Below are 26499 nucleotides of genomic sequence, written 5' to 3'. Positions count from 1 at the left end.
TATGCTTTAAAATATTAGTACCTGCTTTAAGTTAGAATGGCCCCAACTCATGAATGACACACAGGGTCACACAATCACTACACACAGATATATTTTTTAAATACATATATGGCAAACCACTGATACAGTATTTTGTAGCTGGTAAATAACCACTTTTTCCAAAAAAGGAAATCTTTCCTTTGCAAAAGTATGTTACAAATATATTGAGTTGTCGGAAAAGTCATGACGTGTTTTTCTGTTTTTCATTGCAAAAATGCGTCATGACTTTTCCGACAACCCAACAGAAGATATGCTAGAATTAGAAAACCACTATTTGACTACAGCCAATGTTATAATCTATATACAAACACAGAAGATAAATGAATGGCTGCTAAAATCACTGAGTAAAATACTACTAAAAAACAGGATATTCAGAAGGTCTCATGGTGTCATGCCCTGATTACTCACTAGTTACAAAGGGCAAAAAATAAGCCTTCAGAGTGGAAAGGTCTGGTAGCCATCACCTCAACCAGGTGATGGTTGAACCAACTCTCCACCTTGGAGAGGGAGACAACCTGGACTCACGTGCCTGCTGGTGTGATGCAACAGTAAGTAGGAACTTACTAGGAAGTACTGGTGACCAAAATGTCTACCCTAAATCTGATCAGGAAGAAACACTCAGAAAACCCAGAAAGCAGAACATTTTACAAAACAAGTGGACAAAAAGGTACAGACAGCTGTTCTAATTGGGAGAGTAAAGAGAGGCACATCACTAAACACAATGTATAATTTTGATGGGATCCTGAGTCAGGTAAGACAAAAGATAGAAAAGACATCTTAGGGGTAACTGCAGAAATCTGACTGTGGATTGTATTATACAATATAATAAAATTGATTTTCTTAGGTATGATTATAATATTGTTGCATAGAGACTAGCCTTATTCTTAGGAGAGGTACGCGTATGTTGTAGCATTACGGGGTGAACTGTCATGATATGTGTAACTTATTTTCCAATGATTCAACAAAAAAGTGTATGTGTATGTGTATATGAGTAGAGATAAAATAACTAGCAAAATGTTAGTAAGTGACAAATCTAGGTAAAGGATATGAGTATTTATTGTGTATTGATTCATCTGCTTTTCTGTGGATTTGAAAATTATCAAAATAAACATTTAGGGAAATTTCATAATAGAAAAACAGCATGCAGGATAAGCCCAATTTGGTGTTAGGCTGTTTAGTTACTAATAATTTTCTGAATCTTTTCCAAAATTTTTTTTCATTACTTCTATAATCAAGGAAAAATGCATTTTTTAAAGAGGCAGAACAGAATTAAGTAGGGCTGACATTTACTTATACACAGTTATTTTATATCACTTGGGAAAGAATTTTTGACATATTTTCAAACCTAAAAAGGTCTAGAGTGAATTGTGATGTTCAGTTTTTTCCCCCTCAAAAAATGTGAAGCCCCCTCCTATCCGGCTCTCTTTATGGAGTTCCTGGTTTCAAATCTGCAAGTGATTCTAGTACTGAGCAAGTTCAAAGGAAAGTTTCTAAAAAACAAGGGGAAAAAAGACTAGTTTTTTGTTTGTTTGTTTGTTTTTTAAAGCTATGCCATCCCGCCACCTGTTGGCAGCTCAGCTCAGGCTGGGAATTGAACCGGTGACCCTGTTGCTCAGAGCTCACCCTCTTGAGTGAGCTCTTAACCAACTGAGCCACTTAACCGGCCCAAGACTAGCTTACTTTAAGTGTACTATTGATATGCATCCTTTACTCAAATTCAGAAAGAGGCATTTTACTTACATCCCATTTACTATCAGTCAATGCCTCGAGTCTAAGTTTCCTTTCTTCGAGCTCCCTTCCAAGGACACGGGTTACAGACCATTTTCTTCACCATCAATCCCCCATTCTTACCTGCATTACCGATGAGAAGGCTTTCTTTTCTCCTACAGTCTCTAGTGCTTTGTAGGTGGCACATAAGTAGAGGAGTTTAACTTCATCTTTTGCAGATGAGCTAAATTTGCTAAAAATCCATTTGAAAATCTTCTCCGCCTCGTAGCTCAGAGAAGCACAAAGAAGGCCAAGACAGCAAGCTCCCTCCTGTCTCAACTCCTGAAGCAACTTGCTACTGTGTTTATTTTAACACAAACAAAACACAACACACAAAAGGCGTAAGCTTTGAAAGGTGACAAAAATGACACATCTTCCATAATAATGTCTTAAATTTTTTTAAATTTCTATTCAAACTACATAAAAGGCTGAGATTTTATTACTTTTAATATTCTCTATTCTCTCTATCCTGCAGTGCCCAAAAGTTCCTCTGTTAGACACTGGACTTTCTTTTACAGAATCAATTACTTACAAACAGTAAGGCAAGACCAAGAAATACAAAAATTCAGACTGCAAATTCCATCTCAAGCTACATTAAATGTTTCACAGAAAAGGCAAATAATCAGATAAAACAGACTATAAATTATTATATACGATGTAATGCTCAATATGTAGGGACTATAAGAATAGGAAATTATAATAGTTAAATATAATAAACTTAAAAGGATAACGATTTTGATTTAAGTACCATAGGTAACTATATAAAATAAAACCATCAAAAAGCAGTAAGGTTCTTGACCTGCAGAGATGACTTCTGGGTGCTTTCCAACACTACATTTCTTTGGGAATCAACATATGAAGAAGTGACTCTGCACACCTTTGGAGAACCCCCAGTAGTCACGTGGTCTAGATGGTTTGAATCCACTATTGCCCAGAGAAGGAAGCTCCCTTTCACCTCTACTCTCTAAGCAGTTTCAAAAGTCTCTAATTTACAAATGTTAATTCGCATTCATTCATGCCTGCATGAAGAGTTTGTCATTCTACAAGTCAATGCTCAATAATTTAGTCATGTTGAAATTTTTTTTTTAAATGGTATTCCCTTTCAAGGATTCCATTTGTATTCAATGGTAATTAACATAAATATTTTAACACACAGATAAAGGTGACAAGGGAACTCAGTGAAACGTTAAAGAGATGTCCATAAATGAAACCAATGGGTTTATCTTATTGTTTTTTTAATTTCTAAAAATTTATCTTAAAGTTTTTAAATTTTAACCATTATTAGTTACTTACCTTTCATTAAGCACATCATGTACAGCAGCCAAGATATTATCCAATTGTTTAACTAGTGCCTTAAAAAAAAAAAAAAAACCACATTTATAAAAACTTCAAATTCCTATACTTTTAAGAATAACGTTGTGTACTTTTTTCCTTGTGTTCTCCTCCAAATTATAATTGGACAACACCTTAATTTCCTTATTATTCCCAGTCACCAATTAGCATATATCAGGAGTGTTTTGAATGGATGAATTTCTTTCATAACCTTTCAGATTATGAAAGAAATTCAGCCATACAAAACAGAGCCATGATCATCAATGAAAAAATAAACTCAAAGGTCTTATTTAATTTACTCTGAAATGCATTAAAAAAAGATGCATTAATGGATGGAAAGAGGGAGGCATATGTAATAAAGCAATACGGTAGAATTTAGATCACAAACATATAATGTTCACTGTAAAATTCTTTCAATTTGTTATAAGTTTAAAATTTTTCATGGTGAAATCTGGGGATGGGGGGGAGAAGCTTGCTTTGAGCCAAATGTTATCTGACTCTCCAGACCATTCTCAATGAACTTTCTCATGCTCCATATCAAGTTCTTAATTGAACATTAGGATAACTGCTTGGTGAAGAGAAATTTGTATCTGCTCCTACACTTGGTTCTTTAAAGGGTTTTTCCATTTATTTGGGCCTGGACACCAGACCCAACTTACCCATGAACAAAACATGTACCCCCTACCCCAATATCACATATGAAAAACAGATATTCTGTCCTGGAACACCAGAAAAAAAAATTTCCAAGGACAACACAATAAACGTGTTAAAAGCACTTTATTACAGAAGATGCAAATGTGGACCCAACAACAGAAGATCAATTACACATCAGGGGTGTTCAATGCTAGATCAGCATCATACGGGCCAAATTAGCCTGGAATAAGGACCCCTGTTCTGTTTCCTTAGAGGCAAAACTTTTCCCTTCTTAAATACTACTCCAGGTGGCATTACCTAGTATTATGGAAGCACAAAAATTACCGATGTTTCCAAACATTCTACACTCACCAGTTTATTTTCTGGTTGCTGAATAAATTCCTTCAACTGCTTTACAGTAGCCAATCTTCGGTCTCTGTCGTCTTCCCGGGTGATCCTCCGAAGAAGATTCGACAGTCGAGACTCATCAGAATAAGACATCGATCGCTCTGTGAATATAAGCATTTTGTTCTCCACTGAGTATAAGTAGCATAGAAACCTTACATCCCAAATATTTTAAAGTGCACCAAAAATCATAGTCCACTGGACAATTAAAGCTCAATGAATACAGGTCCCATCACACTTCTGTTCACTATACACCAAGCCCCAGCAGACGGCTGGACACATTGTAAGACCCTTAGAAAAGATAAGCCCAAGTAAACATCTCATTGCAGAGGGCCAGATGAGGGAGGAAATCAAGACTTAGAAATTATTTTCTTCAAATCTGTTCCTGTTTTCAACATCCAAGTAAACAGCATGGGTACAGGTAAAAGACTTCTATGGGTTAGGGATACAGTCACCACCAGACTATTTACTTCTATATCTCACCTAGGTATCCCACTGGAGGGAGCCTCTTGTTCACGCTACCATCATTTTCCTGAACAAAGTTTCGGTGAATTAAGATCCTGTCTCATTACCACCTACACCTTGTAAAGGCACACTGCCACTCAGAAACGGGCAAATCAGGGCAAATCAGAGCCTTCCTTCCCTTTGCATTCTAATGACAAGTACAAACAGGAATGCTTAAACAATGCTTGGCACTAAATAAAAATGCACTTAAGTTTTTCTTTTTAAATTTTCAGCTGTGCTATTTATCCTATTAACCACAACAAGCCATATGTTATACTAACAACAAACCACATCAAAGGGTCTGACAGTTTCATTTCTCTCAAAGGCATAACAGGAAAATTGACAATGAAAGAAATTACAACATACGAAAAAAGGAATAGGAGTTTTTAAAATCCCTATCCCATAAAGTATTTCTGTAAAGATGGATACTGAATAAAACCATCAGGACACCAGACAAGAAATCTAGGCTTTCCAATTCTGCTACAAGCAAAATTCATAACACTGAGCCTGTGAGGAGACGACTAAATTAGCCTGAGTCACTTTCTAGTCTCTATCACAGTAAGGCTAAGACTTCCAACACTATTAAGAAACAGTATAGCCTTTGACTTAGCATTCCACTTCTGAGAATGTATCCAAAAGCAATGATTTAAAAGCTGCATACACAATGATGTTCTCCAAGACAGACAGACAGACAGAGACAGAGACAGAGACAGAGACAGAGACAGAGACAGACAGACAGACAGACAGACACACACACACACACACACACACACCCCTACCTCATGGAAAAAAACCCCATGGAAAAAAACAGTCATAAACTAAATGTCCAGAGTGATTATACCCAACAAAGTATATACATCAGAAATCTTGTTTTCATGCTCAGCTTTCCCAATACAATAAATTTCCCTTTTAGAACAGTGATCATTACCGCTAATCCTCTCAATTTTCAGGGCCTTCACTACACAGCAAGGCTTGTATCATGTGGCAGTAAGTGGTGCCCATGTATTTAACTCAGAAAGGGTCTAGTCCATCTACACCCACACCCGTCACGGCCCTAAATCAAGGGTTTGCTGCAGAAAGAGCCCACTATACACAATACATTCAGTATCCACAATAATCAGGAAAACCTTTTCTTTAAAATCTCATCCAGTCCTCTAATCTTATTTTAAGAGAATTCTCTTCTAAAAAGTACTGAAACCTTAATTGTGGGAATTTACTCTAAATGGGAATTTACTCTAAAGAAATAGTTCACAGGAAAAGAAATGCAACAAATTATCACCTGCACGTTTTTCAACTCAGAGAAAACAAAGCAACTCACGCATGCGCAAGATACTAGTAAGTAGTGCAGCGTCCAGGAGAAGGGAGGCAGGTCTCGGTGGAGGCCTGTGTCTGGCCCCCGGGCTGCCGGCCTTACCCTGGGATTTCCTCATGTCTTTGATGGCTAACGCACGACTGCCATGCTGCACACTGGTGAACTCAGGGCTGGTCACATTGTTAACCCTCAGCTCTTGCCCCAACGACTTCCGACCATAAGTATTTTCCCCAGATCCTCCATTGACACTGTAGCCACCTAGAAACAGTGACACGCACATGATGTTAGCAAGGCTCTTTGTTTCGCTCAGGGAATTCCTGATAGCCCAACCAGTCTCTGCTTCTCCTACCCTTCCTCTGAGCTGCCTGCTCTGAAATCATTTTTATTTCATTTTAGTACTTCAATGGAAGAAGAGAAACGAACACTAAAAAATTAAGTCAGATTTGCACTTTATAAACACTTTTTAGCAATCTAGAGGAGAGGTGGTAGTCGAGAGAGACTTCAGCCTTAGTGATAACACTGTGGGGGGGGGGGGCAAGGAAACTGCATTTATGTAGTATATATATGAAATGAACATTTAAATTTTTAAAAATTAAGGGGTATACTTATAAAGTTTCAAAAACAGCACTGTATTTAATGTATCTATAATAACTATATCTATATCTATCTATATCTATCTATATATATAATTAGATATAGATATATAGAGATATAAATATAGATACAGATAGATACAGATAGATACAGATATATATCTTTTTAACCACATAGCTCTACGTTCAAGGTTTCTTTCCTCTGCACCATGGTGTAGTCCTATTATAAACTGCTGTTTTCTTTGACATTTTATATATAAATATAAAATATTTCTATTCTGAACATATTAGAAGAAAGAGAGAGGTGGGAAAGGGAGAGAAAGGAAAGAGAGGAGTGGGCAGGTTAAGAAAGTAACAAAAAACATGCCTCTACCAGTAAGGAAATATGTACCCTTTTCGTCATTCTGTATGTCAGCGTGGATTCTGGTATCATCGTGCCTTTGCCGAGACACCACAGCTGAATTTGAAGGTTGCAGTCCATAAGAGGAAGACCCACCCCTGTCTCTGGATGAAGAATATTTTAAATTATCTGGGTCGGCTGATGCACTATCAGTTCTGTAAAGAGAGAAGAGAATAAAGTTAGAACTTTAAATGAACATTTTAGCAGCTCAAATTATACATCTTTTTTTATACAAGCCTCTCTCTTCTCTCCCTTTTTGATTTTTAAAAAAATCATTACTATGACAAATAAGCCTCTGGTGTCTAATATGTCTCAACTGGGAAGGGACTGTCAGTGGATGAAATGCCAGCTTTTCGGCTCTTCGACGACTATTCTGAAGACCCATTTAGAAATATGAGTAACTCCCAGGATCAGCTGCCCAACTCATCTCATTTTGCTCAGACTCAACTGGTGTTAGCACTAAAAGTCCCATGTCCTAGGAACTCCCTCAGTCCTGGGCAAACTGGGACAGTTGTCACCCTGGTCCAGGATTCTCTTCATGTGACTTGATAAAAGGAATAATTCGTCCTAAGCTCTTCTCCTCCCAAGAGAGGGTTAATCAGTGGGAAAATCAGTCTTAAAAATAAAAAAGACTGGCAACCTATCAGGCAGGGGCAGTGTGTTACCAAGTTATTTTTAAAGTACCGCCTCATGGCAATGTGGCATTCTCTCCCACTTGAATTGATTATTTGGTGGGGAAAAAATTATAGAATGGTATCTGAAAGCAAGGTCAGTGGGATACAAGGAAGAACACATTTGTTGCAAAGTAAGTTTATTTTAATAAACTGCAATAGTGAAGACCTCATGGAAAATTCCTTAACTATAAAGAATATTAAAATTCTAAAAAGTGAGGAAAATAAAAGGTACCAGGAATCCAACAAAGCTAAATTTGATACTTACTGAAAACACCTTTCTGAACCCATAATTATTGGGTTGTTGGAAAAGTCATGACATATTTTGCTGTTTTTCAAAGGTCATTTATTTATATAAAGAACAAAGATCAATCAATGATATATTGCCCGTTTTGTCTGATAACCTTTTACCATCTTTCAGTGAGCTTCATAATTCCTTGTTCATAGAAGGACCTGTCTTTATTTGTGAAAAACTGAACAAGGTGCTGATTTACAGCCTCATCTGAATTGAACGTTATACCACACAAGGAGTTTTGAAGACAGCGAGACAAGTGGAAGTCTGATGGTGCAAGGTCAGGCGAGTATGGTGGGTGTGGCAACACATCCCATCCAAGCTCCAATAATTTTTGACTGGGGATCAAACTTGTATGTGGCCTCGCGTTGCCGTGATGGAACATAACTCGTTTACAATTAAGAAGCTCTGGACGTTTCTGGATGATGGATTCGTTCAAACTGTCCAATTGCCGACAGTATACATTCGAATTGTTTGGTTCCTTGGTAGGAGCTCGAAAAACATGACACCTTTAAAATCCCACCACACTGAGAGCATAACCTTCCTCTGATGAATGTCTGCTTTCAATGTCGTTTGAGGCGAATCACCATGTTGGGACCAAGACCGTTGGTACACCACATTGTTGTCAACAATCCACTTCTCATCACCAGTCACTTCAAAAAAGGATCGTTTTCCTCACGTTTAATGAGCATGTCGCAGATGTTTATACACGCCGTCTAATGAACTTCTTTGAGTTCATGTGGAACTCAAATATCGAGCTTGCTTACATATCCCAGCTTCTTCAGGTGATCATGAACACTTGAATGATGGATGTTCAATGTTTCTGCAATCTCTCGTGTCATGTAACGTGGGTTTGACTTGATCAATGCCTTTATTTTGTTGTCATCAACCTCGGTGGACCTCCCTGACCGAGGAGCATCGTTGAGATCAAAATCACCAGCATGGAATTTCGTGAACCATCGTTGGCACTGATGTTCTTGTAGAGCATTGTCACCGTAAACTTGATGCAACTTTTCACAAGCTTGATGCACGTTCTTCCCTTTATGGAAGTAGAACAGTAAAATTATGCAAAAATGCACAGTTTGGTCTTCCATCTTCAACTTGTAAAATCTCCAAAACTCAACCAAATCGCTCAAATTTTTTTTTTTAGAATGAAGCTAGAACTGTCAGCTGTCAAATGACATAGTAACATAGATGCAGATGACACTAGTACTACAAAAAATGAACTAATGCCATCTGTTGCAAACATGCGTCATGACTTTTCCGACAACCCAATATTTGGAAAAGTTAAGGACACTGGCAAGAGCAGAAACCAATCGATTCCTCAACCCCTGTGCCTCTCCCCCATGTGTACAAATGACTGCAGTGTCTGTAAATATATTTCATCTAGAGTTTATCATCCTTTCACTGCCCTCACCCAAAAAATACTAAACATGACAATTTGCATAGGTTCAGTCAGTCCGATACCCTGATCTGTACCTACTGTGACCATTGTCAATATAGAATAGAGGCTATAGGTCCAATTCAACCTAAGTGGCACAAGTCTAAATTATTCCTAAAGGCTCTCAATTTGAAACTTGATAAAATTCCGTAACCCTAGCATACTAAAACAGCTACGGCTCCATAATGGAGTATCCTCTTCAAACATTCAGGCTTCACTACCTGAGAGGCAAAGCTCAGTTCTTCCAACATATGGAAAAATAAAAATCTGTGGAATTTCCGGCAAAACTTATGAGGATATTTTCTAAGTCTACTAAGTCTAGAAGCATCTAAGTAACTTTAACACTAAGTGGAGCGTGAGACCTTTTTTAAACGAATGTTAAGACACTCCCCATGTATCTAAAAGTAGTACATTAGTCACCTATAATAATAATCCATAACATACTGCCAATTTCTGAAAGAGAATTGAAAAACAAAAGAGAATATATGAGCTTTTCTAACAGGTTTTGAATTTGTCTGTATGTATAGCATCTAACAGAGCCTGGAAAGAGTGAGCTGTTAGGAAATTAATGAATAAAATAAACTAATTCTGAAACACCAAGATAACTATTATAAGTTCACCAATATTTAAATGTCTGAATTTCCTGGTTTTATTATGTTTATCGATCACATATACTTCCTTTACCACTTGTATCATTTTCTGGGGGCACAGCAATGCGCACAGGCAGCAAAGAATACAGGTTTTAAAAAAGATCTGGGCTCAATCCCAGCTCCGGCACTGAGAAGGTGGGTGACTTTGCACAAGGTCCCTAGTCTCCAAGCCTCAGTTTCTCATGCATAAAATGGGGACAATACCTATCTTACATGTAAGGCTGTTATGAGGCTTAAATAAGATAATAAATTCTTAAGAAATACTTAGCTTACAGGGAATGCTCAAGTGATATGACCATAATTCTAAATAAACTCAAGGTTTGCAGTCTAACAAATAATGTGTAGGCAGTTCAGGAGCATATGAAGACCATCAAAATAAGTTTTTATGCTCAATATCTAGCAGCTGATTTTAAGTTCTTCATTGAGAAAATTAAGCAATCTCCTGCTACCAACAAATCCATTTTGAATTAGGAAGTATTCTATTTCAAACTAAACTGAAAAAATCAGGAGCAACTTCCCAATTTGTTAGAATAGAAACACAGGTTTCAAAATTCCATGAATTATGACCACCAAGATTTTTTCCCCCCCAGAATTTGGGATTTCAGAAATACATATAGCCAAAAAATGAACCAGGGCAGAACCACTGTCTCAGAACTGTCTAAAAACTCCCTAATTGCCACGTTCTTTTAATACAAACTGATTAAGACATTGCCAACCAGAATTCAAGTTATAGGTATTCTGAACCCACAAGCACAAAATGGTTCAGCATTTACACGAAATCTCTATTTTATAATATCTAGGCTGCTTGGGTCTCAAAAAAAGTCACCATCCGGCTGTTGGCATAAACAAGATCATCCCAGTCCAATAAACAGAAAACTGTTAAAGAACAGAAATGAGCACTTCAAACGAGGCAATCAAAGGCACAAAGAGAAAACGCAGATCTGAACTCAAGAGGCAGGCACAAATGGTAAGCTCCATTACAAGGGCTGAAAAAGCTATCATCTGCCAGAATTAGTGTCTCAATTTAGTGATAAAAAGAAAATGTAGCTGTTAAGAATCCTACCAAGGATCCAAAAATATCTCCACAGCCCCTTTAATACTCTAAAAATATTATGGAGAGAGAGAGGAAAAAAAAAGAAATGCATAAATTTCCCCAAAACGATTAAACTGAAGTTAAAGCCTGATGTACATGCCACATGAGAGGTAAGTTTCTAAAGCTCATACCTCAAAAATCGCATACTGTATAATATGGAGCCTTTGTGATGTTTTGCATCAAGTCAATCTGTAAGACAGTAGTTACAATATTAGTGAAGGCAGTGGGTTAAAACATTTGTTGTTCAAACATGAAGCAAATATCATTCATGAATTAGGTGCTTTTAGTCCAACTCTGGCGTCTAGGTTTCGTGGTGAAACAAAAATCGAGATGGAAAGCCACCTGGTGCCTTACAGGATAGAGAGGCTCAAGGTGGCAACCAAAAACTGTTTAGTACACAAAAGAATTTAAATGTTCATTATAACATACAAATCACATGCAAATGTAGTTACCGCTCCTTTTTATTTACCTATTCTCCGTACACAGAAAATGCAATAAATCTGGGAGGTCATTCATTTTTGAGCGACCCAAATCCTCAGACCTCAAATCAACAATCCACCTAGGGTTAGGGGACAGTATCTCCTGGCTAAATGCCGTCTTGTAGTCCAGTTCTTGTTAAGAATTATAAAGAACAAGAAAAGGAAAAAGAAAAAGAGCCACTCTGGAAGTATAAAGTCAGGGAATTCCCCATCGGAAAGCGTTTCCATAAAGCACCCCGAAATGACTTGATGCAAATACCACAGCCAGGGGTGCCCCGGGAATAAGCATCATTTTGCTTCGAGTTGTTTTTAACTAGGCTTATTATTAAGGGATTGTGCTCTTGTGGTGAGATCTAATTTGTAATGGTACCAACCAGGAAATGAGGTTTGCACTAAAGCCAATGAGGTAGGAATGCACTTTTTCTCTAAAGCAATGGTGCTCAAAGACAGCATCACTATCACATATGCCATGAGGTTTTCATACTAACAGTTATACCGCCTGAAAACGAGTTACCTTGTTCAGAAATAAATGCCAGGTTATCGCTGTGATGTCTCTTACTCACCTGGATTCAGACATGCTTTCATGAGGAACAAGAGAAAAGGTGAAACTAGCCCTGACCCTGGGCCTTGTGGACATCCCTTTCACATCAGAAACACTACTCTAAACTCTGAGTCCAGGGCTGAAAAGTTCATCAGGGAGGCTCAGGGACGTCATTACATGAAACTCTTCTCACAGAAGAAAACACTAAGTTCAAATTTAATAAGACAGAACTGAACTATCACATCCAAATTATAAGTGAGTTTACATCAGTTGTGTGGTACTAAAATACGAACAGTTAATATAATTTCTTGATGAAACCTCCTTAGCTACTTAAGTATTAAGTGTCTATGATACCAAAGCTTAATTATCTATTCATTGGTTCTTTGTTAACCAATTTTTAATCATTACTCAAACTCTCAACTAAATAGCCACTGTAGACTCCAAATATGAAAACACATTTAACCACTGTAGAATTGTAAGAATTTCGCCTTGCCCAAAGACAGGTCTGGCCTTTGCCCTTGGCTTCTGGAAGGTAACCTCTAAACTCCTGGAACGTCATGCCTAATAAGAATGTTCTTGTTCACCGGGGGGCTTTAGGCCACACCAGAAAGTATAACAATGTGATTTATGGGGGGGATTTGAGTCACATGGATCTCCTCGAGCTCCGGAAGGGCTGGAAAGGAAGTTCAGCCATGGGGGTGGTCCATCGTGGACATCGGGGCTGGGCAAGCTTCCACAGTTGGCAGTGCTTTGCGCATGCTGTCACACATCAACACCAGGAAAGCAATACTGCTCATCACGCCACGGAAGAAGACAACAGGAGTGGACTTTCCTGGGTTCTGCCCCATGCGCCTTTACGCCTGGCTGATTATAATCGATATCCTTCAGCTGTAATGAGCTGTAATGTAACCACGAGTATGACAGCTTTCAATGCGTCCTGTAAGTCCTTCTGGTGAATTCCCCAACCTAAAAAAGTCTTGGGGTCCTCCAAACTCACAGCTGGCATCAGAAGTACAGGTGGACTTACGAAGCACACCCCCTCTAATTTGTACCTATATTTAAAATCCCTGAATATACTCTAACCCCAAATTTAAGGTTGTAAATTTTGTTTTAAAAAAACATGGTTAGCAAACGTAATAAAGAATTGACTTTCGGGTCGGCTGAGTGGCTCAGTTGGTGAAGAGCTCACTCAAGAGTGTGAGCACTGAGCAACAGGGTCGCCAGTTGGATTCCCGGCCCGAGGTGAGCTGCCAACAGCTGCCAACAGGTGGCAGGATGGCTCAGCTTAAAAAAAAAAAAAATTGACTTTCAGTACAGTAAGGCCTCACTTAATGTCACTGATAGATTCTGCAACTTTAAGCCAAATGACGTAACAAAACCAGTTCCAATTGGTATAAACTAGAGCTAAGAAGCTATGGCATCTCATCAACATGATAACAAAATGACATTATTCGAGGAATTGCGGTAGCTTATTTCCCTTCCAAGGAATCTAAACACCCTCTTAGTGAGACCCCTAATCAAATTCACCAGGACAGACAGATAAAGCAAGTAACTCTAGGCGGGCGCTCCATCCAATTTTAACCTTTGCTCATGTGCACAGCTGTCTCAGAGAACAGGCTGCAGAACACACCCCCACGCAGCTCTGACTATGAGTACACAACTGGCTCCTCGCTGCTGCCCACGTTTCCCTGGCCCGGTCTCCTTTCCTTTCTGCACTCCTTCCTTTACAGAGATTCTGCTTCACAGCAAATACAAGCCATTCTACAGCACTCTCAACAAGAGCTAGTCATTTTGAGCTCCCACCAAGTCTGGTAGACAGCTAACCCAAGCTGCTCATCACTTATTATCTCCTTTAGTCTTTAGCGTAATCCTATCAGTTGCCATCTTCCAGATGAGGTAACTGAGATTCCATAACTGACCTACAGTTGCACAGCATACAAAAAAAGGCAGAGCAAGAACTCAAATTCAGTTCTGTCTCACTTTATCCACCACTCCACCACTGCCTGCCGACTTCTTTCCAATAAACCCACATATTCACTCCACGTGCACACAGCCTTTCTTCCCCTTAGCCCCCTACAATGGAACAAGGAAGCCCTGTATCTACAGGAGCCCTCTGATCTGTACATCTGTACAACCCCCCCTTCTCAGGTACGCCTTACCTCTCCCACTTTCCTACTGCTTATCACACCATCAACATATGAGCACTCTCAAGTCTTTCCTTTCAAAATAATCCAAATCTTACCACCCTTTCTCCTCCTAACTGTCTATAGACCAGCGGTTCTCAACCTGTGGGTCGCAACCCCTTTGGGGGTCGAACGACCCTTTCACAGGGGTGGCCTAAGACCATGGGAAAACAAAAAGATACTTACATTACGATTCATCACAGTAGCAAAATTACAGTTATAGAGTAGCAAGGAAAATAATTTTATGGTTGGGGGTCACCACCACGAGGAACTGTATTAAGGGGTCACGGCATTAAGAAGGTTGAGAACCACTGGTCTAGACTCTTCACAGCTGAATCTCTTGAGAAAAATGTATCTTCTTTGCCTTACCTCACTTTTCAACTGGCTGTAATCTGGGTTCCACTGTCAGCACTACACTGAAACCGTTCCTGCCACACTAGGCAGGTCCCCTGGGCCCGCTTACATGTCTCTCAAACCCCACACACCCTTCTCAGCTCCTCTTGCTCAATGCCTCTGATGGCTCGCTCTTGACAACTGTTGACTCGCCTTGCTCACCACCACCCTGAAGTGTTCTGACTAACTTCAATTCCAGTGACTGTCTCTGCTTTTTCCCAGTCCAAGTACTGTCTTCCTTCTTCACGTCCTTCTTTAACCAGCTTAGATTTCATGGTCATTTCAGCAACACTTGCCAATCCCCTTAACCTCCATTAATATTTCCTCATGCCAATCTGGCAAAACCCAACTATCAATTCTCCATCCCCCATCAGGAAGCACCACATTCCCAGGGCAGCCGGCGTTCACTCCCCATCTCTACGAGCATCCAGGCCTTCCCTGTTTGCTCCAGATTCCAGAATACTCTCCCAACCCCCCACCCCGGACCATGTTCTCATTCCTCCTCCCTCTCTCTCTCTCTCACACACACACACACACACACACACACACACACACTCTCTCTATTCACCAAGAAAAAAAAACAAGATACCATAATACATCTGCACCCAATTCTAGGCCTTGATTAGAATTTCATCTACTTCGATCTCTGAACTTTTCAAATACTCTTTCTTCTGTGGAGCCTACCTTTTGCACCAAAGTAAATCCTCTCCTTAAACAGGCAAAATTTTCTGGTATCTCTCCCCTTTCAAAACACAAAAACATTTTAAAAAACCAAAACCAAAACAGAAAATCATCATCAATCCCACGTTCCTCCATCGAGCTGTGCGCCTTCACTCTCCACGGGCAAACTGCGGGTTGTCTCTATTCCCCACTCCCATTTCTTCAGCTCGACTGGCTCCTCGCTGACGAATCTCTACCCCATCACTTTTGGCGACACCAACTCTGACCTCCAGGTTGCTAAATCCAAGCTACAGGTCAGGCCTCGTCTTACACATCCTTCCTCTCAGCGGCTTCACAGGGCTGCCGAGTGGGACTGAGCAGGTTGCAGCCTGCACAGAGGTGCCTGGCAGAGGAGTGGGGTGAGCTGAATGAAACCCGCTGCGGAAAATTCCTCCACGCACCCTGTGCGCAGATCCTGAGAATGTCAGGTCACTGGGTTCTGCCCTGCCTCTGGCTCAGGGATGCTACTTCTGTTTCTCCACACCTCTCTGGCTCTTTTCTCAGGAGCTTCTGAAGGCTTGCTCAGCCTCCTCTGCCAAATCCCTACAGCTTGGAGTTCCTCATCTCCCTTGGTCCTCTCCTTCAATCCCTGCTGATGGCAGTACAGTAATACCTTGGTTTGCGAGCATAATTCGTTCTGGAAACAAACCACTCATATTGCAAGGCATCGCTCGTTTACCATGTTAAAATATATTAGACATGTTTGCTCGCCTTGCGGAACACTCGCAAACCAAGTTACTCACAATCCAAGGTTTTACTGTATTTGTCACCTGTGTGCCATTTGACTAGCAAATCTAGGGCTCCATCACAGGTGTCTACTCTGAGGTCCCCTATCTACCCAACTGTTTAAAAAATGGACTCAATGTTCTAACACTTCAAATACAACAGGCTCCTTTCCTCCCTGAAACCTCATTTTAATAAATGGTACCATCATTAGCTATTCTGTAATAAATGGCACTATTTGATCAGACATATGTTTCCACCTCCAGTTCTCAACTTTATCCCACCTTTCTCCACGCTGTAGTAAAAATCATTCTTACAAAGCACAAATGTGATGTCTTCCCACTCCCCTTATCATCCTAAGTACCTCACGTCCCTTTTTTCAGCTAAGTCTTTATCCCCTCCACCCCGCTTTTACACTCTGTGCCCCATCATCCTGCTCTTTCAGGCCCTGGAAAGAATCCCCCGCTCTGCCCGTCTGCCCGGATCAGCCTTGTCCTTGTCCCTTGCCGACCCTACCTAACTTCTCTTCATCTTCCAAGCTTCAGCTTTCCTATGGAAAGTTTCTGATGCCCTGGAACTGGCTAGGAGTCCCTACCAGAGAGCCTAACGGTTCCCTTAGCTCTTACACCACTTGAAAAGCTCGTTTAATGTGTTCTGCCAGGAGACTGTAAATATCAGAAAGGCAGGGAGGGGCCTGTCGGTTTTGCTCATCACTGTATCCTTGTTGTTCAGATGGCATATAAATTATTTGTTGCCTATCCTCAAAAGTGAGGCTTTTCGTTTGACCCTGGAGTGCAGTCCCCAATACTAACTTTTCTTCAAGATTCAACCTGCAACCCACATTTCCTCTCCAAAATGTTTTATTAAAAACAATATTTTCTTCATCATTTACAACAAGAACATTAAGAGTTAACAACTCCAAAAGGTGAACTAAGATGATTCCAACTCTCTAAGAATTTATTCTAAAAAGAACAGAACTGTAAGTCTGTGTAAGTTCCAATTAGGAATATAAAATGCTGTGATTTTAGGGGAAAAGCCCACTGTTCAGCTCCTTCTTCAAACTCTTGCAGCACTCTAAAGTGTGTACAACACTAGTTTGCACTTTACTAGTCATACACTAGCTTTACTCTGCTTACTGGTTCGAGATACTAGTGCTGAAGGCAGGGTGTACTAACTTATGTCACACAGCTTTTACAGGGAAAAGAGAACAGGCAGTGGCTGCAGCATGCAGCGAGGGAGGGAACTGTTAGAAGATGACTATTATCATTGCTCAAATTAAGTAAAAAGTGTGTCTTCTAAATGAAGACTACCAAAACTAAAATTTTGTCTATGCATATGATCTTAAGAGTAACTTTTCTGAATACAAAAAAGCCAGAAATAGAAAGGGCTGGCTTCAGCATTACATTACATAAATCCTGAATTTATCTACTTAATATGCATTCTAAAAACCTTATTTATTTTTGTGCATCAAAGGACACTTTTAAGAGAGTAAAAAGACAACTCTCAAAAGCAGAGAATATATCTGCAAATCATATGTCTCATAAGAATCTGGTATCCAAAATATATAAAGAACTCCTACAATTCAACAAGAAGACAAACAACCCAATCTAAAAATGGGCAAAAGACGTGGATGGAAATACTTCTCCAAAGATATGGCCAATAAGCACAAGAAAAGTTGCTCAACATCATTAGTGACCAGGGAAATGCAAATCAAGCCCACAATAAGAAACCGTGCCCACGAGGACAGCCATGATTTTCTTTAAAAATGAAAAATAACTAGTGATGTGAGGATTTGGAACCCTCATACACTACTGGTGGTAATTTTAGAAAACAGTATGAAGGTTCCTCAAAAAGTTAAACATAGAATTACCACATGACCCAGCATATCCACTCCTAGGTATATGCCCAAAAGAACTGAAAACAGGTGTTCAAACAAAAACGTGTATGCAAATGTCACTACAGCACAGCTCACCGTTGCCAAAAGGCAGAAACCCAAATGTCCATCAAAGGATGGGTGAACAAAATGTGGTATATCTTTATGCAATGGAATATTATTCAACCATAAAAAGGAATGGAGTACTGATACCTGCTATATGATGAGCCTTGAAAAGGTTATGCTAAGTAAGAGGCCAGACACAAAAGGTTACATATTGTATGATTCCATTTATATGTAATATCCACAAGAGGCAAATCCACAGAGAAAGGAGATCTGTTATTGCCAGGGAGGCTGGCTGGGAGGAGAGGAAAACAGAGTGACTGCTTACTGGGTACAGGGTTTCCATTTACAGCAATGAAAAGTTATGGAACTAGACAGTGTTGATGGCTGCACAATATGGTGAATGTATCTAACAACACTGACTTCTAAAACAGTAAATTTTATGTTCACTTTACAATTCAAAAAACTTTGATATTCTTGAAAAGACAAACTACAGGGAAAAAAAGACAGTGGTTTCCACTGCGCTGGAAGTAGTAGTTGACCATAAAGCAGCACAAGGAAATTTGGGGGATGACAGAACTATTCTATAGCTTGATTGTGGTGGTCATGATACACACACACACACACATGTCAAAACTCAAAGAACTATACAGCATGTAGCTTATACCTCAATAAACCTGATTTTAAAGGAAGTACATTTCTTTACAATAAAGTCATAAAAGATAAGAGACTGTTGACATATTTTTAATAATTCAGTATTGCAAGCCTTGTCTTGTATTGCCTACCATATTTAGCCATTCTAACTTAAAGTCACTGTGCGTTCCACTGGACCAAAACTGTTAGTGTCTGAATTCACTTAACCAGGCCTAAGAAGAGCTGGAATTGACGGCTCCAAAAGGATTAACCTAGTCAAGGTACAGAAACGAAAGCGTGCACCATACCAGTAAGACAATTGTTACCTACACTGATAATTAAAAGGTCTAAATTTTTAGTAAAATAGAAAATCTTATTCCTTATCAATGCCTGAGAAAAAACTGATAGTCTTGTAGCACTTAATAGTTTTTAAAAGGAAAGGCACTATGGTTCTCAATATTTTATTGCCTACCCATTTTGATAGCTTTCAAAATTGTGGCTGAATTCTTACTCACTAACCACTGAGGCGATGCAAAAAAATTAAAAGCGTGAAGGCACTAAGGCTTGTGAAATCAGAAAATCGTTAGCTGAGACAGGGACGTGAAGTCCACTGCTAATTTAAGTACTTAAGTATTCTGAGGTTCTGTACCTCATCTGGCATCAATTCATATTAAGAATATTGGTAGTTATAAAACCTGTATGCTTTTGATCTCCAATACAAATGTGAATCCAGTGTTCCGTATTTAACAACAATAATTTTATGCTAAATAATCATTCACCTAAAGGTTCCTGAATCTAAGGCACCACATTCATTTGACTCACTTTTTCCAGGCCTTTATTTTTAACCCAAGCTAGCTTACAGCCTTAAAAAGAAACCCTGCTTCAGCTCCCATCTGCATCGCTTATCTTCCCCTTTGTCAGCAAGTCCTGGAAGTACTTTAGAGACATCCCATTCAGCCTGGGAAATGGCCAAGATTGAAAGGAAATCTTTTACTCCTTGACCTAGGGAGCAGAGGAAGAACAAAACGACTCAAAGGCTACAAAGAAACATGTCCCACCCCTGGGCTCTTCAGTTAAAAGCCAAACACAGCACGTTAGGACAGAGATCAAGAATCACTAAGCTGAACACTACAGGAACCCTAAAAGGAAGAGTCTTGAAACCAGAATGGGACTCTATAATCCAGGAAAACGCAGAGTGTTTCATTAATTAATATAAGAAATGGGTGCAACCACCTTTAGAAAGTCTTGACAACAGGCAAATAATAACTGTAGAGTTATTCTGATAAAGTTCCTCTAGCGAACAGACGCAAGCATATCCCCAAGGGACTGACATGCTTGTGAGATTCTCTAACCACTACATATTTTAAACCTTCTCATTAAAACTAATATTAAAAAGCACTGTGGTTGCCTTTAAAAATAAATGTACCGTGTAACGAATAACTTGATTACCACTATTTTTTTTTTTTACAGGTGAGACTGGTCAAGAAAATGGGGTTGCCAAAAATCACTCATAACGCATTAAAAAGAAATAAATGCTATGCAATGTAGACATAGGTACTTTTAAAGAAAACTATAATAATACCAAGTTAGGCACGAACTACACTGCCACAATGGTAAGGAACACCCTACAAATCTTGGGCACAGTCAAGGTTTTGGGACATCAAAACAGCAACATTCTACCATGCATCCCTTCACACGTAACACAGTTAAATGATGGAAAAGACACTTAACTGAATTTCATACTTTACACCAGTGAGTCTCAACAAAGGCAATATTACTAGAAATATCTTTAGGGAGTTTTCAAATTATAAGATGACCCCCTCATCCCAACCTTCTTAAAAAATAAATATACCTTAGAAAAAAATCTAAAACACTCAGGTTCTATTTCTAACTTAACTAATGTATTTATACTAAGACAGCAAGTAAATTTTTAAATGGACTCTGATTCCTTTCAACATCCCCAATAACTCCTATAGGACCTATCTCCTTAGGTATCCTGAGGTACAAAACATGCTGTTAAACAGCAAACTGGTAAAGAAACATATTATCTGTAATCAGAGGTAAAATATGTATGGTGAACCCTTCTACTTAAGCATGGCATCTCTTTTGGGGGAAGTGGGGGTTGATCTTGAAACAGTCATTTCCTACTACTTAAACATATAGAAATAAAAAAGGATTCATAGATAAATCTGAAAAGATAAGGTCTCCTAAATCAAATCGTTGGGAAAGGAAGACACTTTTCAGAATAATCACACTATTCTAACTGTAGGAAAATGTGTTAAATGAAGACAGTTTTGGTAGTTACTGAAACATACTAGTTAGCAGTGATCAAGACACAGGAAACAATGCCTCCACTGTGCTCATCAGCAGCCATAAATATACTGAGGTATTTAAAGTATTTAGTCTTAAGTTTAAGAAAGCTATGAAACAGTTCAAAATCATCACTTAAGCCATTTTAAACCCACAAGGTCTGTACAAATCCTAGCTTTTTATTTTGCTACATTTTATACAGAACACACTTCTATCAGATTGATTTAAGTGGTTTAAAATAAGAACTTGTTATAATTCCCTTTTACAACAAAAGAAAAAAAAATCAGTGTTTCCGGATACAAAGTTCCTTAGTAAACATCATCTACCCATTTTGAGTAAATTTATCATGCTGTAATTTAAAATAGTACCAAAATCTCATGACAGCTTCATACTTTAAATTTCATTAATTCTGATCTGTGTTTAGAGGATACATGTGGTTCTCTTTTTTTAAGTACTTCACATTACTACACCGGCAGAGTATATATATCCTGTTCATGATTCCACAGGTTCATTCTCCCTACTCCCTCTAAAACAAACATATGCACACATATACTAGGCTGGGGGTGGGGGAAGCAATGAAGCATTCAACTGGTGCTCTTTTAAGACTAGTTCTTAAATTCCAACTATATAATAAAAGTTCAGCATGGTACAAGCTACCTTTTAACCACCCTTTCTCTATAGAATTCCATTTGCACCTGCCCTCCAATAATACAGAGGGTGCCAAAAAATGTATACACATATTAAGAAAGGAAAAAAACTGTATTTATACCGATAACAAAAGATGAATACCAGTCATATTTGACTTCTGCAATTACAAGAAGTGCTCAAAGTGGTTCCCATCAGCGTCCAGACATTGCTGATTATGGTGAACTACTGCTTGAGCAATGCTGACCCAAGTAGCCACTCGCATACAATTTTTGGGCACCCCTGGTATGTAAATAGTCACAAAGATTATTTTTGCTGGATCACACTTTCAACTGGTATCAAGTTCTTCGAGTGTGAATAAAAAGATATGAAGAAAAATAAAGAATGATGCATATCTACAAATTCCTCATTAGCCAGCTTGAAACAGGCTTATAGCCTAATGGAAGCATAGTAAAAAATGTAGAAAGAAAACCACTATTATACTGGAGAGCAGTTAACTGCATCTCCACCAATATATTTCTAAGTACGCAAATGAACAGTATCACTTATGTCATGTGCCATACTTAACAGAAATTTAACAATCATGAGCTTTCATTCATATATCCTCTAAGACACTTGACATAAATACCCTTTATGAAATTATGGAACTTTTAGAAGTTACTACACACAACAGAAAAATGAAATTTGAACTAGAGTATGTGTGTGCGTATGTGCAGCAAATTCTAAAACGTTTTGAGGAAGAGATAAAAGAGGGAGGTTCTTTAAAATTCCAAATCTGGTTCAGACACAGTAACATCTATAGTGTTTGTGTAGCACTTGAACGCTTTGAAAGTACTTTCTCCAACCTCATCTTTAACCCTTTACCCCTACCGCTTAGGAAGGCAAGAATTACCTCCTTGGAGGGACAGCTGGTGGTGCCAGTACAAAAGACCTTTGTCTTCCCATTCACAGTCCACTGCTATTTTCATGACACCAGCCTCTCCTAAGATAAATATTTGTGAAGGGTCAATACTAAAAATGCACACATTCCTAAAAATAAATACACCTTAGAGAGGAATCTAAAACACCCTGCTTCTATTTCTAACTTCTCCAATGCAATTCTATTAACACAGAAAGTGGGTTTTTTAAATGGGCTCAAAGAGGGGAGAACAGTCCTCTTGGTGTAATTTTTATATCCTCAATGAGATTACGATAAAAACATAGGAAATGTTAGCATTATAGTTAACTATACAAGATAGGCCATTTAAATAAAAGGCTTCTTTTACAAAACTTTGTTTTACAATCGACTGATTACCCCCTACACACAACCTTTATTAAGCCTAAATTCATTTCTAATTTCAATTATTTTTCCGAAAAGGTACAAGACACCACGCACTAAAATGTTACCAACATTTCAAGAAATGAGAGACTTAATCACTTTTAACAGTCAGAATTCTAACTCAAGTTCTTCAAAAACAAGACGACTGTGTCTTAAGAAATTCTTTTAGACCTAACAAACACCAAATATCAAGTTTTATAGTCCCACTGCTGGGAAACTTGCTACATTTTCAGCTTCCTTCACATTTATCCAAAGAATATAAAGACCAAAAGAAAAGAAAAAAAAAAGTTGAGAGAGTGAGAGTGAGAGAGAGAGAACACCCATGGATCTTTTTAGGAAGGAAAACCCAGGATATCTTTTCTTTTCGATGAAACACATTAAGTCAACTCTGCTGTATCATGTGATACTGGTGAGCATCTTTGGATCTTTTCAGTCATCTAATCAGAAAACAGCCCCATTCTATCAAGAGGGCCCATAAATGGACATATTTACTCAAATTAATAAGATTTTGTCTAAATTCTGGCAAATCTCAGGAAGCCAATGAAGGGGACTGAAGTTTTCCTCTTGGGATACTGATTTTAAGCTGGTTGTTAAGAAACAAAAGACTCAGAATATTTCCTGTCCAAGAGATTCAGATGAGAAAAAGATCTGCTCCAGAAAAGAAATCTTAGCTTATTCGCCTGAGCTTGATTTGAATGAAATACAGTAGACGGGAAGGCACCAAGCAGTGCCTGGAAGCCAGGTCGCTCCCTGCATCCCACGGAAGCAAGAATTGACCTGCCTGTACTTTCCGCTCTTCCTCAGCCACCTGTAAACTTCCTACTTCCTTTAAAATGCTACCACTGCCCTCATGGCATCTTGGTCCAAAATGACATAAATACCCAATTTTGCCTCACTGTCCTTGGAATTGTCATGCTCATGTGAATCCCCCATGTACATGTATAAATATCTGATTTTCTCCTGTTAATCTGTCTCTGTTAATTTGATTATTAGCCCAGCTAGAATTCAGAAAAATATTTTTTAGCCCCTACACCAACAGAGAATCTGTCGTTAAGGCAATGAATCTGAATTTCCAGGGTTAGAATGAAAACAAACAGTCGGGAAATAAAGTTACATTTCAGACAAGAAAATTCCAGGGTTCATATTATCAAGAATATAAACCAAAGGGACCCTCAAGAGGCTGAACAGCAACAGTCATGGATTGCTTCAACGAACTAAATATTCCAAGATGGAAGTAGAAATTTCAAACGCACACATCTGTTAAAATCAGAAGATTAAAATGCTAAAAAGTAAAGGCAAGTTTTCATTTAATAAATTTAAATAAAGGGGAAATTTTAAATTCATAGAACTTCAGTAAAAGGTGTTGCCTTGCTGTCAAACATGGAGGAAAAACTACATGTCACTAGAAAGTCCAAGGCGGGCTTATCAGTGGAGCCTCTCCCCTCATCAACATAAAAGGTATTAATACACTGGATGCCACCCAAAATAAAGATCTAGTGACTAACAATTGTTTTTAAATCTGTACACATATACATGAGTATACAATTACCTCGGGCCACTGCAGAGCCATTGGTAATTATCCTGTGGACCTATAAGAGCCCTGCTGAGGTTCTTTATTATGATAAGAAGGGTAAGGAAAAAAGTAGTACCTCTTTTTATAAACAAGGAAATAGCATCACTTAGGAAATTCCATACCAAAAACCAATCTGTAATTCTGACACCAGAACCTCCTATGAAAAAAGGTTTCTACATAATAAATGCAAAAAGTCTGTGAAAGGTTTTTTAATAAACTCGAGGTCCTAGACATGCTATAAACTATAATATGAACAACATTAACATCCAAAGGAATAATTTCTGACCTGAATACAATTTCTTCTTTTGAAAGGCTATGAAGATTAATATAAAAGAAGTAACTCACTGTTTAGAAATCTGTTGATTCTGGAAAATGTGGGTTTCAGTCATTCCCCAATCAGCAGGCATACAACTGGCAAAGTCTGTTTCCTCAGGCCATTCTGACGGAACGCCAGAAAGCTCAACCCAGGGCTTAACTTTTTAGTGATTAGATGGTTTAAAGAATGTACAAATAGATACAGCAGAGACAAAAAATTTGAGAGCAAGGTATTTTCTTAAGATGGATAGAGCTTATAACTCTTAAATGACCATATTCTTTCTTCCGTAAAAGATCCGGCCACCTCGGTCAGCCAGAACAAAACGCTGTCCCTTTGAGCCTGTTCGATCAGCTCATTGAAGTTGCAGGCTCAGGCTAACCCCGCAGCAGCACAAGGAAGGGTTCCCCTCAAGAACGCTTCCTACAATAACAGTGTTTAACTCTGGAGTTAACTCCAAGTACAGAAACAAACTTGCAGAATTCCATTTTCATGTATTTCCTTGAGGAAGAAAATAGAAATGTACATAAGATACAGTGTATACTATCTGAGGTAGGGAAGAAGGATACAGAGGTAAAATAAATGATTATACAAGATGCAAGCACATCTTAAGGTTATGTTTTCCTGGGGAAGACACACTTGAAATTTCCAGGTAGTTGTAAGTGCTATGAAGAAAAACACAGTGAAGCATTAGAGAATGCTGCTTCTCACTGACGGGGTGACTTTTAGGCTGAGGCAGCAGGAGAGCACCCCAGGTCAAGTACTGAGAAGAGCAAGCTGTGCAGCAGCCACACAGCAAGAACAGAGCAAGCAAAGGCCCTCGAGCACTGCTGCAGGGTAAGACATGACGCGGAAGCAGGGAGAGTGTGGCTCGGGCTCAGCCCTTAGGACCTAAACTATCGGGGTGTCGGAAAAGTCATGACGCATTTTTACAACGAAAAACGTAGGGGAAAAAAAGTCATGACTTTTCCGACAACCCACAGTTGGGGAACAAGAGATCAATCGGTTAGCTTTCACTGTAGACCTGTTGCAAGATTCAGAGAGGACAGATCAAGAAGGGCAGAAGTCTTAAGGCACAGCCTTCAAGGGTGTCAACAGGAGGTTTGGAGGGTGGAGGAAGGTTCATGACCCTGTAGCCCGTAGGAATAAACGTAACCAAGCATAGGCGCTAGTCTGTCTTCCAGGACATATGCCTGCAAACGTTACCAGCGGACCCACCATCTGAAATTGTTTTCACAGGGATCTTCAGCTATCCCAAGTAAGTATGTTTAGAGCAAAAGAGGAATCACAGAAATGTGTTGAAGATGATGCGGTTATCAGTCCTCAGAAACCACTAAGTTGGTAATAAATCGTAAGATAATACTCAAAGGTTTCCTCTCTACAAAAAAAAATGTAAGGCAAATTTTACCTGTACACTCCACTGGGTTTTTGTTTTGTTTTGTTTTATTTTTTTTTGGGGGGGGGGCACCAGCAGGAGTGTAACCCAACTAAAAAAAGTCATTGTGGAGCCAGCAGAGTGGCGCGATGGTTAAGAACTGGCTTGGGACGCCAGAGGGCCCCGGTTCGGATCCCACATATGAGGGCCAGTGACACTGCCCTC

General features: G+C 39.0%; 1 protein-coding gene across 4 annotated transcripts in view; it reads right to left on the bottom strand.

The window, feature by feature from the left end:
- SMG1 (SMG1 nonsense mediated mRNA decay associated PI3K related kinase) overlaps positions 1–26499 on the bottom strand; it is a 92567-nt gene that overhangs the window by 59739 nt on the left and 6329 nt on the right. For 2 of the 4 annotated variants that reach the window (XM_019666897.1, XM_019666900.1), the window contains exons 2-6: positions 6977–7140; positions 6095–6250; positions 4144–4280; positions 3100–3158; positions 1891–2104 (exon numbers count right to left, since the gene is read on the bottom strand). In XM_019666897.1, coding sequence (XP_019522442.1) covers positions 1891–2104; positions 3100–3158; positions 4144–4280; positions 6095–6250; positions 6977–7140 — 730 coding nt within the window. Of the gene's footprint in view, positions 1–1890; positions 2105–3099; positions 3159–4143; positions 4281–6094; positions 6251–6976; positions 7141–11263; positions 11322–26499 lie in introns of all 4 variants that reach the window. The other 2 variants (XM_019666901.1, XM_019666898.1) reach the window with 2 other exon arrangements.

Source organism: Hipposideros armiger, unplaced genomic scaffold (assembly GCF_001890085.2).
Source record: "Hipposideros armiger isolate ML-2016 unplaced genomic scaffold, ASM189008v1 scaffold_480, whole genome shotgun sequence".
In the NCBI taxonomy this organism is placed as follows: Eukaryota; Metazoa; Chordata; class Mammalia; order Chiroptera; family Hipposideridae; genus Hipposideros; species Hipposideros armiger.
This window is presented reverse-complemented; position numbering and strand designations above follow the sequence as displayed.